Here is a 17,881-nt window from a genome sequence, read left to right as displayed (position 1 = left end):
CAGGAGGCGCATTCGGCTTCGTTGCACTGCTTGCTTTACGCAATGCTGAATGAGCCTGCGTCCATGTACCTAGCCTTTTTTTCAGGTTACGAGTCGTAGAGTACACGATCTACAATCTCACCTGTTCGGGAACATGTGCGTAGCATGTGCGTAGCATAAGGAAGGAGGTCCGAGGGGGAAAGCGAGCGATCACAACTTCCCTAACGTTAATTTGGCCCGGTCTTGTCATGACACCTCCTGTGGCAGTCACTGCGAATGTCGTCACGGGAAAGCGAAATGGCGAATGGGGTGGTGCAACTTACTCCTTGGCGAACCGTGGGTTTCTAACGCTGTTGCACTCACTCTATCGCAGAAACTCCGTGCAGTATAGGAAATGTTCCTTGTTTCGTGCCCATGGGCAGCCACAATATATCTAACGCAAAAGCTGCACAGTCATGCGCAAAGGTTTTCAGAAATCACAGAAACCGTAAAGCGGTAATTGGCTGCCGTCGCGCGACTTTCCGTACAACTCGTTCGGCGATCGGTGTGTGAGGCGCCGATATATCAAATCGTTCCTCCAATGCTTCCTTGTTTACGCTTCGTCTACACTGAGGGGTCTTTTTTTTTTTTCAAACTTCGACCATGCACGCTTCGTCTCGAGGCATCGCCTCTATAGGCCTCAACTGGACGCCTATACCTTTTCATCTTTTTTTTCTATATTTCTGTGAGCATCTCAAGCTGTCCAGCGACCCACCGCACACTTTTTCCTAAAGCTTCCCGCGTTCGTTAAGAGCCTGCCGCTCTTTTAGCTTGAGCACAAACCTCGGTGACACAGAGACTACGGGTATATGCCGCCTATGCTTTGACAGTCTATACTTTGACTGATACGAATAAAGCTCCGAGCCCAAATAAAGGGACGCGTTCGGAAGTCGTCTCCCGACGCGACCTCGCGTGAGACACAAAAAGATTAAGAAAGGACACATATTATCGCTGTATTTTAACACTTTGTTCGTGCGAACCTATGAAAAGTACAACACAGCTTACATAAGGCCCATAAAAAAGCACGTTATTCTTCGTTTTCTTTTCTTCTTTCTTTTTCCTTTTTTTTATCTTTTTCTGCCTAAGCGCGACTTTCTCCCGTCAAGTTTCCAAGCATTCTGCTCAACCGCAATCTTGTTTGGGCAGCAAAATAGCCGCGGCATCGTTACTGACTTCGATGCTGTGTCGTTTACCAGCTTCTTGACAATTGCAACGAGACCTAAAGGGACCCTTCACTACATTCTCTTCAAAAGTGCGAGCACACTGGAGTGAGCGCGATGCCTTGCAATGCCCAACTTTCCACAAGAAATCTTAAATAGAACCTAATAATAACGCGGATACACGTATAGAGCGTGACGCTAACTTTCACAATGCGTACTCAGACAACGCTTCCCTCCGTTCTGCATTTTCTTCTTTGTGCGGTTCGCTCATGTTAACCCTTTAAGTTTGGCCTCCGACATATATATGTGTGTGTTGGAGAGAGACAACGTAGCGGTCTTCCCGCCACGTGTCATCAAAATGTACACGTAGCGTACACTAAATGCACACATGACCATTGTTAAAGGCGGTGCAATTGGATGAGCCTTTCAGAATATATAGCCCCACATTTTCGACGAGTGGGCCGCGTTAGCAAACGTCGCCTCCCCGTTTGCTGTAGACGATTTTACGGGTGCGCACGTGGTTGCGAGCTTTAATCGTCCTACGGTCGGCGTCTGCGGGCCGTCGCGCACGCTAGTCACCACGGGCGGGAGCTTGGAAAGCTCAAGCGAGAGTTAGCGATCTTTAGGTGAGGTCGTGGGTCCGCTGCTGCACGCAGGATAATTATATTTGGGTTGCATCTCCACGGCAGCATTGTATAAACGTCGTAAACGTTTTCTTACCGTGTTCAAAAAAGCGTTGCAGAACCCTTTTAAGATGGCCGCTGTCCCGGTAACTGTCCTCTTAGCCATCTAAGGCGAGTGTCGGAACACAGCCTTAATTGAATGTTTAGTTGGGGACGGAAATAACGAATTTTTTTTCCTTCCCTACGTTCAGTTCTCTTGTGCCCGCACCTTCATTTGGGAAGTTAAACACCTGTAATTTTATTGCTCACTCGGTACACATGAGGCTTTAGATAATGGAGTAGATTATCTTTCAGTTCATAAGACATAAGACTCGGGGAACGATGCCGAGAAGTGTGTACTGACCAGAGACGCCAGCACCGGTCTGGATGCCCAGCATGACGCCGATGCCCCAGCAGAAGGTCACCGCGAACACGTCCTTCGAGTCGGTGAACAGGTAATGCGCGAATGATGCGCCGCCGAACATCTGCGCAGGAGAAGCGCATAAACAGATGACGTACATGAACGAGGTGGGAACTTTTATGGACACGTGAGACGCGAATGCGACAATCCAAGAGCAAACGTGTAAAGAAAATGCTTTAGAAACAATGACAGACTTGTAATACCTCGTCACATCTACTTAGTTTCCTCCGTCAAGAAAATTAAAAAAAAAAGATATCGGGACTCAAGGAAAATTTGTAGTAGTTGTCTGTCGCTTCCTCGTACTTGTGCGAACAGATTGCCTTCATCTATAACGTATACAACTATTCCGGTGTACCTTCTTCCCCGGTCGGATGCACGACTGGAATTGCCTAATCCGTGAACATTTTCCTAAAATTGCTGTTCCCTATTTCCTATTTCTTAACTTACATTGCGTTATCCTTTCCATTATGATGCTCTCCCTGCGTGAACCTTGAGTACGCAATGTGTATTAACGAATGGGTTTACAAATTCGAGGGGGGGGGGGGGGGGATGCGTCATTTTCAACAAAATATGTCCTTGTAGACGTAATAGGTCGCAATGACTGTGCGTGTGCGCGATGATTTATCACTTTGCCATGTTTATAAAACTGTGACCACTTGAGAAATTAACGCTTAGTACGTCACGCCCCAGAAACTTCCGAAGCCACGGCCATGAAGATCATTCAAATCCATGTATACTAACCATCGTATACCGTATGCACAACTGCAACGCCGAAGTTCCATGTGGTAAACTTCGTAGAAAGCGTCACACCGCACGGGTGAAGCAGCGCACTCACCGGGACAAAGTGGAGAGAGACAAGAATACACGACACCCCGCTTTGTCCTGGTCAGCGCGCCGCTTCATCCACACGGTATGATGATTAGCCACCAACTCGCCCCAACTTTCGACATTACTGGAACTTAGTAATCTTTAGGAAGCAATGTGGCTGAATTACAAGCCAATTTCGATTGAATCGGAGTACGACAGACATCCGGCGTGCTCTTTGTTATAGCCTTAGAGCGCTTTCCCGGTAAAGTCGTGTCTCCACATTCTGCGGAACACAGGCAGTCGCTCAACAAAATAAATTACGCGTCCGATGGTGGATATAACCCAGTGCTCCCACGTACAACAGCCCGACGCTCTAGCCATTTACACGACAAGCCTACATAGGCTTTGAATGCACGCTTAATTTTCAGCTTAATTACGTCTCGCTTGTGGCGGCTAGCGCTTCGATGCGGTCGAACGTGTGCGTGGAAACACGTCTAAAAATGCCCCTATAAATCATTTCGACTCGTGAACGTATGCCGAAGAATCAGAGGGCGATAGTAAGGTGCTGTTTCGAGGCACCCTTTGCCATCGAGGCACGCTGTAGGAGACAGTTGTGTCTGGCGGCACCTGGTGCAAACAAAAGGAACGACCACTCTGCGTTAGAGAGTTGAATGCCAATTCATAACCATTGCTTGGCGCTCTTTGTCGCTCTCTGGCCCTTGCGTAAACAAACACAGCCCATTATCACTTCGAACAGGACAGAAGTTAATGTGAAAGGGAAACGTTACCATCCGCCCAAACATAGCACGAAGCCACAAAGGAAACCCGTATGGATTTATCAGAAAGGACGCTTCCCAGTTGACGAAAAATTTGTCCCGGTCCGGGACGAACCCTGCTCCCGGACCAGGACGAATTTTTCGTCAACTGTAAAGCGTTGTTTCTGATAAACCCATATGGGTTTTCTTTGTATCTTTGTAGTTTCGTGCTACATTCGACAGGATGGCAATGTTTGCCCTTTCAAGATACTTCCTCTACCTAGCGGGATTCCGCAGAACTGATTTGCCAGAAGGGAATGTGCAGGTTAACGCCCACGGAGGCGCGCGTTAGGTGAAAGCAGAACTACTACCACCGTTCTTTTCTCTCTCGCCGTTTCATTTTTTTTACCGTCTTTTTTTTTTTTGATGTCTCCAGATGGCGGCAGCGCGTGTCGGTGGTCTGCGCGTGTCGAGCGACACTATATGCTGACACATGCGCGCGTGCACGTAGGCATTCGCCCAGCTGCAGCCATGCGCAGCAGCTGCCGCTGATTCTGCTACACAGAAGCTGTGCTGCCACAGCTGCTGCTGCGGCGCGATTACACGCGTGCGAAGGCAAGCAAAGCGCCCTTACTTCGACGCGTTTAGTCGGGTTGACCTTCGATGGGCCCCATCACAAGCTGCGCGCACTCTGCGCCGCATAGCTTTCTAGTAACGCGTAGAACTTGCTGCATATATTGTACACGTGCGCGACGTGATGTACAAAATGAGTTTGTTTGAACTTCCCGTGAACTAAGCGTGAGATTTTTGCAAAGGTTGCGTGTGGGGCTGCAGTTGGTTCTTGGCCACAGACGTGAAGCTGCACTGTGCAGTTTCAACAAAATAAACAAATGACAAACACCGTCCTGCGTGCTCGATCGTGTTTCTCGATTTGTCTCATTTTATAACCGAACAGAGCGCTCAACCTTTATTCGCATTTTATTTAATGTTTTGTGCTTCGAGCCAACCTATGCTTGCGTCGTAGTGTTTGACTAAACGAAAGGAGCAGCCGGCATGCCCCGTGTTGCCACCATTACTCCCCACGGACACGTTTAAATAATTAAGTGAACAATACTATAGGCAACTCTGACGCTTGTGCTTGCGTACGCTGTTGCGAAGGTTTGGGCCGTGAACTCGGTAACCGTTTCAAAGGGTCTTTATTAATGCGTCAGCAGTAGGAGTAGGTATATTGTTACTGGCGGTGGTCTGTGCTACGGACCATGGTCGGTTGCACTTCGCCCCTCGAAGAGGCAGGACGCGTGTCGAAGGAGTTTCTGAACAGCATTTTGCTATGTGGTGAACGTGGTTTAAAGCATAGATCCGGGGCCTCAAAGAAGTGCTTCGTAATGCTAACGCATTACTCTCACATTTAACGCTAAATCATGACTTTTTTTTTTTTTTGACTAGGCGATCCAACAACTTGGGCCACGGGCCCCTTTGAAGATACAGGTGGTTTCAACCGAGGAGAGTGTCGCGTCTTTGCCATAGGTAGACAGCGTGGATCTTCAAAGGGGCCCGAGCTCTTGATTCGCGGGATAAAATAAAGGCCATTTGAAAGCTTCACCCAGGCGTTATTCATACCTTCCCAACAGCGCCGATTACGCGAACTATTTGTCACAGATATAATAAAGTGAGATGGATGCTGAACTGTGTGAAAAGAAGTGAAGCGCACTGTCGCCGTCAAGTTTGTGCAAGTTGGCAAGAATTTGATCAACTTTGCGTCGTCAGAGACGAGAAAATTATCCTTGTGGCGCGCTTCGAATACGGCGAATTCACGTGAAAATCCAGGCTGGAGCATCAACCTTGCAACCTACCACGAGATGCAACTTGCAGATTTGAAAGAGCACTGCCTTTTCTTCAAAAAAAGAAAGAAGAAAGAAAAAGAAATTCAGCCGTCGTTTGTTTTCTCAAATCAGTTTGTAAACAAGATTGGTTTGTGTATAAAAATGGATGTCACGGGAGAAAGCAAGAAAGGTGATATGTAATGTGTCGGTCGGCGAAAAAGAGCTCTTTCTAGCTAAAGGCTTCCTGAATACAGCGCTGACCAAAATACGTCGTCGCACTATAGAATACACGCTGCCACGTTTCCCGTCACAGTTCAGATTACGCGCCGCAAGTTTTGCACTCTCGTGCAAAACTTGCGGTCACAGAGCATCTCGACCTCGCGCGACGAAATGGCCGCACTGTCACCTTTGAATGGATACCTGCCCACTGTGGCGTGGTCGGGAATGGCCAGCCATACGCTGAAGCGAGGAATGCCTATGAAGTACGCATTGCGTTCTCGCGAGCAGTACTTGCTTCGTTGCGTCATGAGTTCCTCTATGTTTAAGCGCTAGACCCGACCAGATCGACGTCAAAGGCGATTGCATCAGCAGTACCAATAAATGAAGCGCCGTATGGCTCACAAGCAGCTCAAACAAAACCAAATATGGTGCAACGAATTAGAAACGCTTCCACATACGCAAGACAAATGAAGCACAAGTGTGTGCTTCATTTTGTCTTGCGTATGTTCGAGAACCGCAGAAACTGGTCTCTTCGATCGCACACATCGGTAAGAGACCGCTATCCGTTAGTTTTGGATCCTTGGCCCGGTACAACCAGCGCAGCCGCAATTACAAGAGCAGCTATAGCCTTTCCACGAGCCAACAGTCCAGACACATGGCTTCAGAGTTTCCACAACGTAGTGGTCTATAGTTATATATGCGCCCTCCTTCTGTGATCACCATCATTCCCTTTCCACACCGTCCCTCTTCACCAACGCAGAGCAAGATATACGTCAGGCCGACCTGTCTGCCTTGCTGTAAATAAATTTCTCACTCTCTATCTCTCCACGTCGGTGCTGCTTTATATATGCCAGCTGCAGAATGCGGCATCAACCAAACATAGCAGCGAGTGGAGCGCCCCCGCTCTCCAGGCGCGGTATATCCCCCCACCCCACCCCACCCCCTATTCCGCGCACTGAATCATTCGCGCCGACACCGCGACCAACGCTACCTGATGGACTACGTACAAAAGTGCCTGGAGATGTTCAACAGCGGAGCCCTGGACTGAGGGCTCCCTAAACTAGCGGCGCCTTTGGACATTAATAAAGTTTTGATTCATTCAGTCTGCTGAAGCATAGGCGGGATGGCTGACAGCATTACACAGGCAAAGGGCAATGCATCCCACAACCAATGGCTTTAGAAGGGTACCAAAAGCGCGATTTGTATAACCAGCAACATAGAATGAAAACAGGCATATATTGCCCCTAAAAGTGAGGCGACGGTAGACGTAAAACCACCGACCGTCACCCTGTGGGACCGGTGTTCGAATTCACACGGGCCACTACGCATTTTATTGGTCATTAATGCGGTTACCGTTCTATGAGAAATACACAGTTTGCAGTACACATACGTCTGTCCGCGCCAAACCTCTTTCACTCCTACTTGGGTCACTGGATAGTTCACGGTCTAATGGGCAGAGAGAGCATCGGGCTGCTGTTCTGAGGGAACCGTGTTCGAAACCAATCTTTGGACCGACTGCTTCACCAAATATGTGGCACTGGGTACGTGCCGATCTTTAATGAACCAAACACCTTTCACGCCAACTTGAATCACTGTGTATGTGCCCCTTTTCAATGACCAAAAAGAAATCCCTTAAAATTTATCCGGTGCTGGGTGGAATCAAACCCGAGTCCACATATATTCAAACACTCCCAAGAAACATGGTCTAGCATTAAAGTTTATTTCTCTCTTTCTCTTGTCCGAGTAAATGTTCACGAACGCGACAAGCGCAGACTTCGTGGCGGCGCTGCCAGATGGCGCAGCGTGTCCAGAGAGGCACGCGAGAGAGGAGCCCGGCTGCGGCACTACGGTGTGTCGCTACGTTGCTTCAATGCCAATAACATCAACGTAGCAGATCAGAGCACGCTAGCTCAGGCCGACCTCTCTGCCTTCATTCAAATAAATTCTGTCTCACGTCAACGTCGACATTCATCGTGAGACAGGTTCTGTTGTGAGGGATTCCTGCGACGGTCACCGGAGGACATAAAGAGAGAGAGACAAAGAGGAGGAAAGATAAGGAGGTTAGCCAGTGTAAGTACCGACTGGCTACCCTGTGCTGGGGAAAGGGGTAAAGGGAATAAAAGGAGAAAGGCGACTAGGGAAGTGAGCACATGAATCTTATCGCTGTAAACATTAAAAACAACGGGACAAAATATCACAAAATGCAAGAAGATACCCGACAGAACACATCATTGCGCTATAGACTGCGTGCCGTACAGTCGAAACTTTGAACGCATTCCATAGCGAACTCAGCTTTGCAGTTCGACTAGTGGGCCTTCATTCATCAAATGTCGTATATTTATTGTTTGTAAAGTACGTATCTATAACGACAGGCGGTTAACCGCGGTGATAGTACAAGGTCTTTTCTGACGGCAACTAAATGACCTTAACCGTGCAGTGAAGCTGGCAGGGGTCTCGTGCTTTTCGGAGCCCCCGTGGTGCCATGAACAGCGCTCGGCGCCTTGCTAGCGAACGCAAACGTCTTTGAAACTCGTGCATTCCACAAGAGGGCACAAAAGGTTCGCCCCGCCTGCCGGATTCCATCGTCACTTAGCGAAACACGCAATACCCTAGAGAGTTCATGCTATTAGAGAGACACTCGTTGATTCTGGCATACGCGCATACTCTTATCGAAGCCGGCGTGAATGGGGTACTTAGCGTTCGGCCCCGATCCCATTGAATTAAGCGAACGTTACGCCTGCACTTAGACACGCGCGCTCAGGTCTGAAGAGCTGTCTCGACAAAAGCCGCCCCCACTCAACCATTAAACAAAGTACTCTACCTTTGTTTTTCGCTGTCCTAGCACTGTGCCCAGTTGGCCCAGATCAACTGCTTCTTCTTTTTTCTTCGACAAGCGCACGTTTGATGGCAGTGACGCGAACGCAAGATAATCAGGACAGATGCCAAATCTACAGACAATGAATATAAGGGGACGCAAAAAAGGAAACGCCAAAGGTGTAAAGCGTGAAAGCCAACCGAAGAAGTAACACCCGGACTATATTTGGTGCGCTTAAAGAGTGAAAGAACGCAACTTACAGAAGAAAAAAAAAAGCGATAAGAAAACGTACAACAGCATCATTCGCGTATTTTGTCTTCAGAATGTTCCCTTCCGCCGGGCTGCTAAGCTACATGTTACAATTCCACCTTCATGAAACGTGCCCTAGGTATACAGGAAACTAGGTCGCACAAAAGCACATATGCACAATGGGGAAGATAACATTCAGTCAGCCACGCTCAAAATGCTACAAATTATCGACGTGGTCCGATAGAACAGCAAAATAGCACGAAACGACTTCGCATTACCTCGACGTCGGCAACCTAAAATGATAACAAACGGCCAATTGTTCTCAGTCTCGGCATCTTAACCTCTCACATTATAGAGGATTTCAGGCGGTGGACGACAGATAGACGATAACGTTGTTTCACCTCTCAAGAACGTGATTATTTCTCTCTGGTTGCTCGGACTTTACGCTAATGCGCGCAGTTCACTTGCTTGCGGGAAAAATATACGCGCAATCCTGCAGGTACCACACTAATGGCAAGCGAAAGCGTGACCTAGGGAAGAAACCATACCTAATTGACTGCATTCAACATATTGTAGTGAAGAACATAGACAATGTTCGGTGTGCTCTGAAGAAGACGGCGTGGGCAGGTCTGCGCCACCCGCGCAGCTGGTGCGATACGTGAAGCCCCGTTCCTGGGCTTAAACCGTTTTTTTTTTTTTTGCGGCCTTGCAGGATCGCGCAAAAATAAACCGAGAGTGTCGCCGAGATCCTTCTGCAAGGCCGAAGAAAGCAACATCCCATCTGGCTGTGAGATTACGCTCGCGATTAAGCAAGGCGTCGAAAGCCGCCGCGCATGCAGACGCTCAGGGTACGTAGCCGCATATAGGCGTAAGCTATAAGAACTTCATTACTTTAATTCTTTGTTATTATTTGTGCAGCCTCATTTCTTTTTTTCGATAGCAACCCCTAAAAAATTGTCGTCTAACAATGCTTCACGCAAATCTATAGAAGCGGTGCCTGAGAGGGCTACTCACACGACGTTTCAATAAAGCGCGCGAACGTAAACACTCTCGGTTTCCCGTCCGTAAACCGGTGCATGGACCTGGGAACCAGTATACAACGGTGCCGCATAACAGGAGTTGCGCTCCAGTTTAAAAGAAAAGCGCGTCCTCTTCTTTTCTGACACTCGCAAACGTACAGCCACGCTCACTGTAGATAAACGCGTGCATTGCTTTGCCCAGCGACGCGAAGTCCGCGCCTGAAAGCTTGCTCCACTGCCGAGCAGGCCTGGAAACAGGTTTTCAATATCTTTCGAGAAGCAAAAGCGAGCGCCGCCTCGATACATAGGCGGTCGTTTTTCCGCACGTGGACGTCGATCGGGTTTTTCTTTCGTCGTTCCACTGGCCCCGATATTCATTCTGAGACCCGAGTGGACAGCTACAGCGAAATCAAGACCTGCCTTATATATGGTTCTCAAAGAGGCGCCGAACCCGTGCATGGGCGCACGAAATCCAAAGTGAGCAATCCGACCGGTGCGAACAGTATAAGATGAAGTCAGCAGACTCTCGCGGTCGCCACGGCGTGAACTCATTTCACAGCGGATACCGCCGTGTTTTCAAGACCAAGGGCGCCATAACGTAAAACTATCCCAAACTTTTCTATTCCAATTCTGCTATCAGCCCTCCACGATTGGTCAAAAACTTTTTTCGACCACCTCCACTTCACCTGTCTGTCACGCGACGTCACGATAACCGCGATACCTCCCCATCTGATACGATGTGTATACACTGATTATGCATGATTTGACAGAAAAAAGAAAAACAGTTATTTCTGATTCGACCCCTTTTCGCCATTCGCCCTCGGCTATTGGTAAAAAGTTTTCGGGCTGCACCTACTTCACCTGCCTGTCACGCGACGTCACAAGGCTGCAAGAACTCACCGCGTCAAAGTGACGTGTACGCGATAAAGATGCATTAATATGCCGAACAAAACTGAATTTTCTTCGGAATAGCCGCAGGCTGCCCCGTTCCGAAAGGAATAAAAGATGGCTGCCGCCGATCGCTCAGACGCTGGCTACTCGCACCTGCCGGAGAGCATGGGTGTATTTGTGTATAATAAAACTTCTTGCGTTGCCGTGTAACGTTTTCGAGCACTTTCGGCACGTTTACGCCCTCATTCTGCCAACTCTTCTTTGCTGAGGGTCCGTTTTAGCGTCATTCTTGAGCTTCCGTTGCATGCCGCCGCTATTTTCGACCAGCCACCGCAAGCTAAGTAAGGGAAAGCCGACCAATCGTAGACGCCGGCATCACCCTCTTCACCCAAATATCGACTTTCAGTGCAGTGGCTCGGCCCCATGAAATCCCTCTCCACTTGAGCGTTCTCCTCGCCTCTTGTCAGCCAATTAGACACGACAAGCCGCTCAGTGTAGGCAATGTTATTCGTTTTTCAAGCAAACAAAAGTGACCGCCTATGAACGAGGAGCGCGTTTGATTGGTCTGTTCAGACAACCCTGCGGGTGACCGCCCGGTGCTTGCGTTGGTAGTTACGCAAATCTGACGTCAGGAAATTGGAATAGAAACACATTGGAATAGTTTTACGTCATAGGGCCCCAACTTCATCGCGATGCGCGCAGCGCCTCCTCGCGCGGAGGGTCTACACAGACGTGAACTGCATTTAGCTGCGAAAACGACGAAGCGAAGTAGAGCCACCGTCAACGTTACGCTAAAATCGCCTCGATGGCACAGCAAGGGCGGCATTCTATAGGCAATTTTACATTCCCTTCATGGGCGCTGCCATCTTGGGCTGTTGCACAAACGATTTCTGTGCTTTATTAGAAGTAAAGTGACGCAACACAGTCATGAAACGCTGAACGCATTTATACAACTATTTTCATGCTTGCGAATCGACTGTAGTAACGTACACTTCGTCGTTAAAGACGGAAAACAGCAGTGTTAACAGATCAAGATGGCGGCCCCTAAACGCTACCGTAAGATAGTCATACCTCCTCCGGCCCCTGTTTGCTCTGCTCTTAAGTGAAATTGTGGGGTATTACGAGCCAAAACCACGATACGATTACGAGACACGTACTGAGGCACGCGATTACGACGTAAGCAACTCCTATTCGTTCACTGACATTCGCTCACGAGCTATCAGATGGAAAATCTCTGAGAGTACATGCGCCTATACACCCGAAGACAGCTTTCTGTAGCAGCACAGCCAAATTTATGCGCACGTGCTCGCCCCAGCGGAGCTTCTGCTCTTGTGCTACTACGCCAAGTAGTGACGACGTTTTGCTGGCGGTTACAGGACCAGCAAAACCAGATACGGACACCAGGTAATCTAAACGGAAATCCTTATCACTCGCAAGCTTCTTTATTTGTTTTTATTGTTATGAAATAACCTTGAAAAGAGAAAGAACTTTGTTGCAAGGTCCGGCGAGTCAATCGGAGATTGGGCGAGTATCCCCGCCTAGGCGTTGGCCATGAGCCCTTGAGCTCTGGCGGCCTCTTCGGCCCGCTGGACGGCCCAGAGTTCGTCTTCGAGGGCAGAGATGAGCAGCGCAGTCTCCCAGCGCGTTCGGTTCGAGGCTGCGTCCCCATCTGGAACCCCCCCTTGTTCTCACTCCCATAACGTGTTCTAGGGTTGCCCTGGCCTCACAAAACTTACATTGGTTTGACGAATAAAGATGAACAAAAAAAATTGAAATAATAGTCCTTACGATTTGTTTTAGGCTATGTAGCTTCTAGTTGCTTGCGTTCGCGGATGCGCAGCAAAATAACAAAAAAATATGTGCTTCAGCTCCGCAATCTCGGCTGCGCTGCCACAAGAAGTGGTTCCCGGGTATAGAAAATAAATTGTAGCATTGTCATTCGGAGAAGCGCATTGTGTTGTCGTCTCCCTTCCGTCCTTGTTTGCTGGCGCTAAATATGCTTTCAATAGAAAATACTTTCCTAGGAATCACCGCCGAGCGTCAATCATGAGTTATGACCTCTTCAGACGACGAGTGGCACTATCATCGACTTGATCGAGTCAATCTGGAGTGTCCAGTGAAGAAGCAGTCTAGAACATTGCAGAAGTTGGTCGTCCCACGCGGTGTTTATAAGACAGAAATAAAATAAACGCTTGTACGTATTTGCTGTGCGATTACTTGCACTCTAACTTTGTTTAACCATTGTTGACTAACGTGCTCTGAAGCATCGCCCCTAATTAGCGCTGTTTTACGCAATTCCGAGAAAACACACACACAAAAAAAAACTGGAAATCGAACATATACGTCATCTCTACGAAAGGGTCGTACAATCTACAGGCACTTTGGAACGTGCCATTCCTTTGTCGCGTTTTTATTATTTATTATTATTGTTTTACTCATTTATTTGTGAAATAGGCTCATTGCCCATCTTGTGATAATTCATCAGCGTATCGTTTGTGGGGGAGCCTGTGAATATATGGCTGCTGATCTTTCCAGTTACATCCAAACAAATTAAAAAAATACGAACCAGTCAAGCGAATACTACTTAACTAACGACGTTGCTTGCAAAGCGGGCAGAAGAACAGCTGTTGCTGGGTGATACAATTAACCAAGCCCCATAAGTGAAATTAAAACGAGAAACTGTAATGTTCTCCTAATTTATCGTTTTGTTCGCGGAATACTACTAATTTCGCAAATCTCGACCTTAATAAAGCAAGCAGTTTCGGTCAGCGTAAGTGTCTTCCTTTCATTCTCTCCCTAGCAGCTAGTTTCACATGCCTTTTCCAGAATCGCTGCCGCGCAACTCTCAATTACAAACCTTCAGCTCTATTCCTACGGCGAAAGTATCGCCAGTAAAACATTTATGGTTTCGCTAAAAAAAAAGAAAAGAAAGAAGCGGAGAACTGTCGCCGATGTATTCGCCTACTTTGCAGTGTTCCACTTCGCTGCCTGACGTATTCAACATAAAATATACTCAGCTTCGCGCGTTAATGCACGTACATCCTCACCCTCAGCTTTCACTGACGTCAAGCGATCGTTACTCCTCCGTCTAACGCGTCCTCGCATGGGCTGCAGGCCAAGTGATAACCGCGCGAGAGGCTCCACCGTGACGCTCCCTCCGCAAGTTCAAGTGCTCAGCGACGCTTATCAGTGCCCTCCAACAGTCGCATCATTTAAAACCCTTCACCCGGAGCATCCACACGGGCTCAAAGGAAAGCATGCCGCACCGTTCGGAGGAAATATGCGACGGCCCCTCAGTAGCCGTGCCGCAGGAAGGACAAACACTCGTACAAGATACGCTACCAACCACAGCCGCATCTGTGTGTCGACCCACTACTATACACAGCACCCCTCTCCTTGGACGCAGTGTAGTAGGAACACTTGAGACTGCGTGAGAGTTCGAAGCTGGGCTGCATGGGTTCCGCTCAACGTGGCGAGCACAACGCCGAAGACGGGACCAGAGATATGCTAACGCGACGGCTAGAGCTCGTTCTGTTGACTGCGCTGCACTTTTCGCACTAAAAAGCCAAAAATGAATGAAACTGACAAACATGTGCGCAATATTTCGGCTGGTTATTATTCGCAGGTTCACGTCAAATGTATATATACACAACACGATAGAGTGACAGAAGGTAAGCATACCAAGCACGAAATGAAAGGGGAAAAATTGAAGTCATATAAGCACATCTGATTTCGCAAGCGCGGCTTGATCATGTATGCGTCCATGAATTTAAAAGCTGCCTTTCCCAGCGCCACAGAAGGTGTGCTCACGTGGTTTCCCGAGTCATTTTTTGAAAACGCGAAATAAGCTTTATTTCACGCGTTTCTTTAAAGCTGCAGCGAGCCAACTATATAGAGCCTTGGTATTTTTGTTTTGTTTTTTTTTTCTAAATTAAGCTTGCAGCAACGTCTTGCGTAGTGTGCCGCTAAATTCTCCGGTGACTATTTCCGTCGCATATCTACGCCCGATACTACAATATCGTGCGAACAATAAACATTTGAAAGTTCGCGCACACATTCGTCCGTTTCATTCATTTTGCCCTTTGTGTGAAAAGTGCAGTTCAGTGAACACAACGATGTCATACTAGCATATAGCTCCAGCCTTACAGGACAGAGATGCTGCTTGCTCCAATCCTGGAGGTCCCGGGTTCGGCTGTCTGCTGCGGCGGTCGCATTCCGCCGGTGGCGGTATGGAAGAACGTTCAAAGATTATAATGGGCCTCGACTGCACGTTAAAGAGCGCCAAAGCGCGTCAGTTAATCTGGAACGCACCGCTAGGGCGTGTTATAACATTGTTGCTTTGGGAAGCCGCCAAGGGGCGTGAATGGACCAATAAATAGGAAAAATTAAGTTGACATGTGCGAAGAGTCTGAAGACTTAGTTAAGCAAGGAGGAAAGGTTAGCCAGGGTGTAAGAACCGGTTGGGTATCTTGTTCTGTAGATAGGAGGTTTAAAAAAACACACAAATATTTATTAACGAAAGAGGCCAAAACGTGATTATTAGGTAACGCTAATTGATATTCAGGGGAATGGAAACTCGGTGAGCAAAATGATTCGCATAGCCTACGGTTTATCGGAATGAATGCCGAGCATATAGGAAACGTACTATCGATGCCGCCACAGCGATAGCTGGATTTGTGAGACTGTGGGAATAAGTTTGCGAATATAGGGGGTTCTGTTGTCAGCAGGGAGTGGATAATTGAATATGTGTGGGAGAGGATTTCACTAAAATTATTATTATTATGATAATGATGGTGATCATGACTTCCGTTTTCTCTTTGTCTTGCAGGTTAGCACCGGTTCATGGGAAGTCGTATACCGAACACTGAACTTTATCTGTCGTTACCCAAAAAGAAAGAAGAGTACTGAGAACATCTGGATGAAATGGTGGACGTAGAAAACCGAGTACTCATGATCCATGACTATAGAGAGCGCCAGTCGTTAAACCACTCGCCCGTGGCTTAACAGAGTGGCGATTTGGGCGAGTTGGAACAGTCCAGTCATGACGTCGGTCTGCGCACTACGCAAACTAAGGGAGAAAAAAGAAACAATAGTGTAACGATTGCCTTGCGTCCTCATTACATTCTTTCTTTCTTTTCTTTTTGTCCATTATGTTGAGCAGTGCGTTGACCGGCATCACGATCGTCCATGGCACCTACTTTCTGTAAACGCAGATATTTTCTCGTAAGAACGAGAAATAACTTCAGTGCGGACGCAAAAAAGCAAACCCGCATAGTAACATGCGCTGACAAAATGGAGGTTGAAATCGCCGATATGCATGCACTATACACCTTTGCGGTCCTGCAGCGTCCAGCCTCTCGTGCGACAAGTGCAAAGCGATCCGAAGCGACGCCTTAGTGACGCGTTACAAAAAACGACGGAAGACATCGAATATCACGAGGAGTGAGTGGTAAGTCTTTGTCTAGTGTTATTTGTAGTGTGTCCCAATAATAGGGAGCCAAAGGGCAGAAAGTAAAACAAATGCGGCAGCACTTCTGCTTTATAGGAATTCTAAGCTTTCGTTTTGATAAAAGGCCGAATAGAGCTCTGCAGCAACATTTGTGTAATATTTGTCTCGTGCAGTTTAACGACTTCACGGCCTAACGCATCTGACTCATGCGTTCTGTTGCAGTTCCTTCTTGAGCCAAGAACGCGTTCACAGGAATGCTTGCCGATTGCGCACTCGAAAATAAATTGAGCGAGGCTAAATGAGATAGAGAGAGAAAAAAAAAAGACGATGAAGACTGGACGAAAAGGCAGACCTACGCTAGTAATAAAAACGACAGAAAGGCACGCACACTGATAAAAGTTTATCTGGCCTTCCTTCTTGTATTTCTTGACGGCTGGAAGCGGCGCAGTTTCGCTTAGCACTTTGTGCGTGCCTCATACGAAACCCGCTAGCAAGGCGCCCCAGTTTAACGCCGATAGTGCTCGCATCAACTCCAACGTACGTCTCTATCTCTCCATAGGAAAACGCGCGCGCGCCGACTGTTGCATCATTTCAGCCTGACTAGCGTGAACATCCCCCGTGTGCGATCGAGGTCGTCGGGGACGGACACCGCCGCCCTCCTTTTCATTAGATTTCTATAGATACCCGATGTGGTTGGGTAACTCTTTTCTTTATATTAATTTAGCCACCCGCGCGACGCACGAGTGCTTGGGTGGCCAGATTTGTTTGTTGTTCGTAGTATGGCAGTAAGATGAGAAGGCGGACGCTATCGCTCAGGCTCGGCCATGTGTAGTACGTCGAAGAGAAAGGTTAAAGAAAGCTGGAGATGTCAGACCTGCCACATGCAAGGCTTACTACTTCAGATGGGCTGATAGAAATCACACTGCGAGTACAATAAAACTTATTTGAAAAATAAACGCACAAGACCAAGATATAAAAAATTGTGCAGAAACAATCGACGATTCAATAGTCAAGCTGCACAGATGCAGCTTTTTTCTCTGGCCCCCTATTTTCGCAGTAACATTGTACTGTCTGCGGCGAAAATAAAACTTGATTGATTGATTGATTGATTGATTGATTGATTGATTGATTGATTGATTGATTGATTGATTGATTGATTGATTGATTGATTGATTGATTGATTGATTGATTGATTGATTGCCAATGTAAGCGAACAAAGCGAACGAACGAACGAACGAACTTTATTTCTTGCCAAGTCCGACCACAGACCATTGACCACCGACCATCGGGCACCGACCAACCACTAAAACCTGCGAAATAGCAAACAAAGATGTCGTTCATAGCAGCAGAACACCAGTGAGCCACGGTGGCCGGACCTGTGGCTTCTAAACCACGGGTTAAGCAATAGAGTTGCTCCCCGACGACATAAGGGTTCAAGCCTGTACGCGCAACAACTTCCAGAGCCCGGCAGCCCATGTACCCTCTGCTTTCACGATGATCGAACGTTGGTTAGCTACGCGTTAGGCGAGTTACGTACATGTTTGGGTCTGGTATACATGGGAGAAAAGCGGGTCCGCTGAAAAGCACGGCTGA

At 47.8% G+C, this 17,881-nt stretch overlaps 1 protein-coding gene across 1 annotated transcript in view; it reads right to left on the bottom strand.

The window, feature by feature from the left end:
* The window catches only part of LOC135903215 (aquaporin-9-like), a 77,701-nt gene that overhangs the window by 29,072 nt on the left and 30,748 nt on the right, over positions 1–17,881 (bottom strand). The window contains exon 2 of the mRNA XM_065433660.1: positions 2,205–2,325. Within this exon, the coding sequence (XP_065289732.1) occupies positions 2,205–2,325 (121 nt within the window). The remainder of the gene's footprint in view (positions 1–2,204; positions 2,326–17,881) is intronic.

The sequence above is a fragment of the Dermacentor albipictus genome, chromosome 1 (assembly GCF_038994185.2).
Source record: "Dermacentor albipictus isolate Rhodes 1998 colony chromosome 1, USDA_Dalb.pri_finalv2, whole genome shotgun sequence".
In the NCBI taxonomy this organism is placed as follows: domain Eukaryota; kingdom Metazoa; phylum Arthropoda; class Arachnida; order Ixodida; family Ixodidae; genus Dermacentor; species Dermacentor albipictus.
This window is presented reverse-complemented; position numbering and strand designations above follow the sequence as displayed.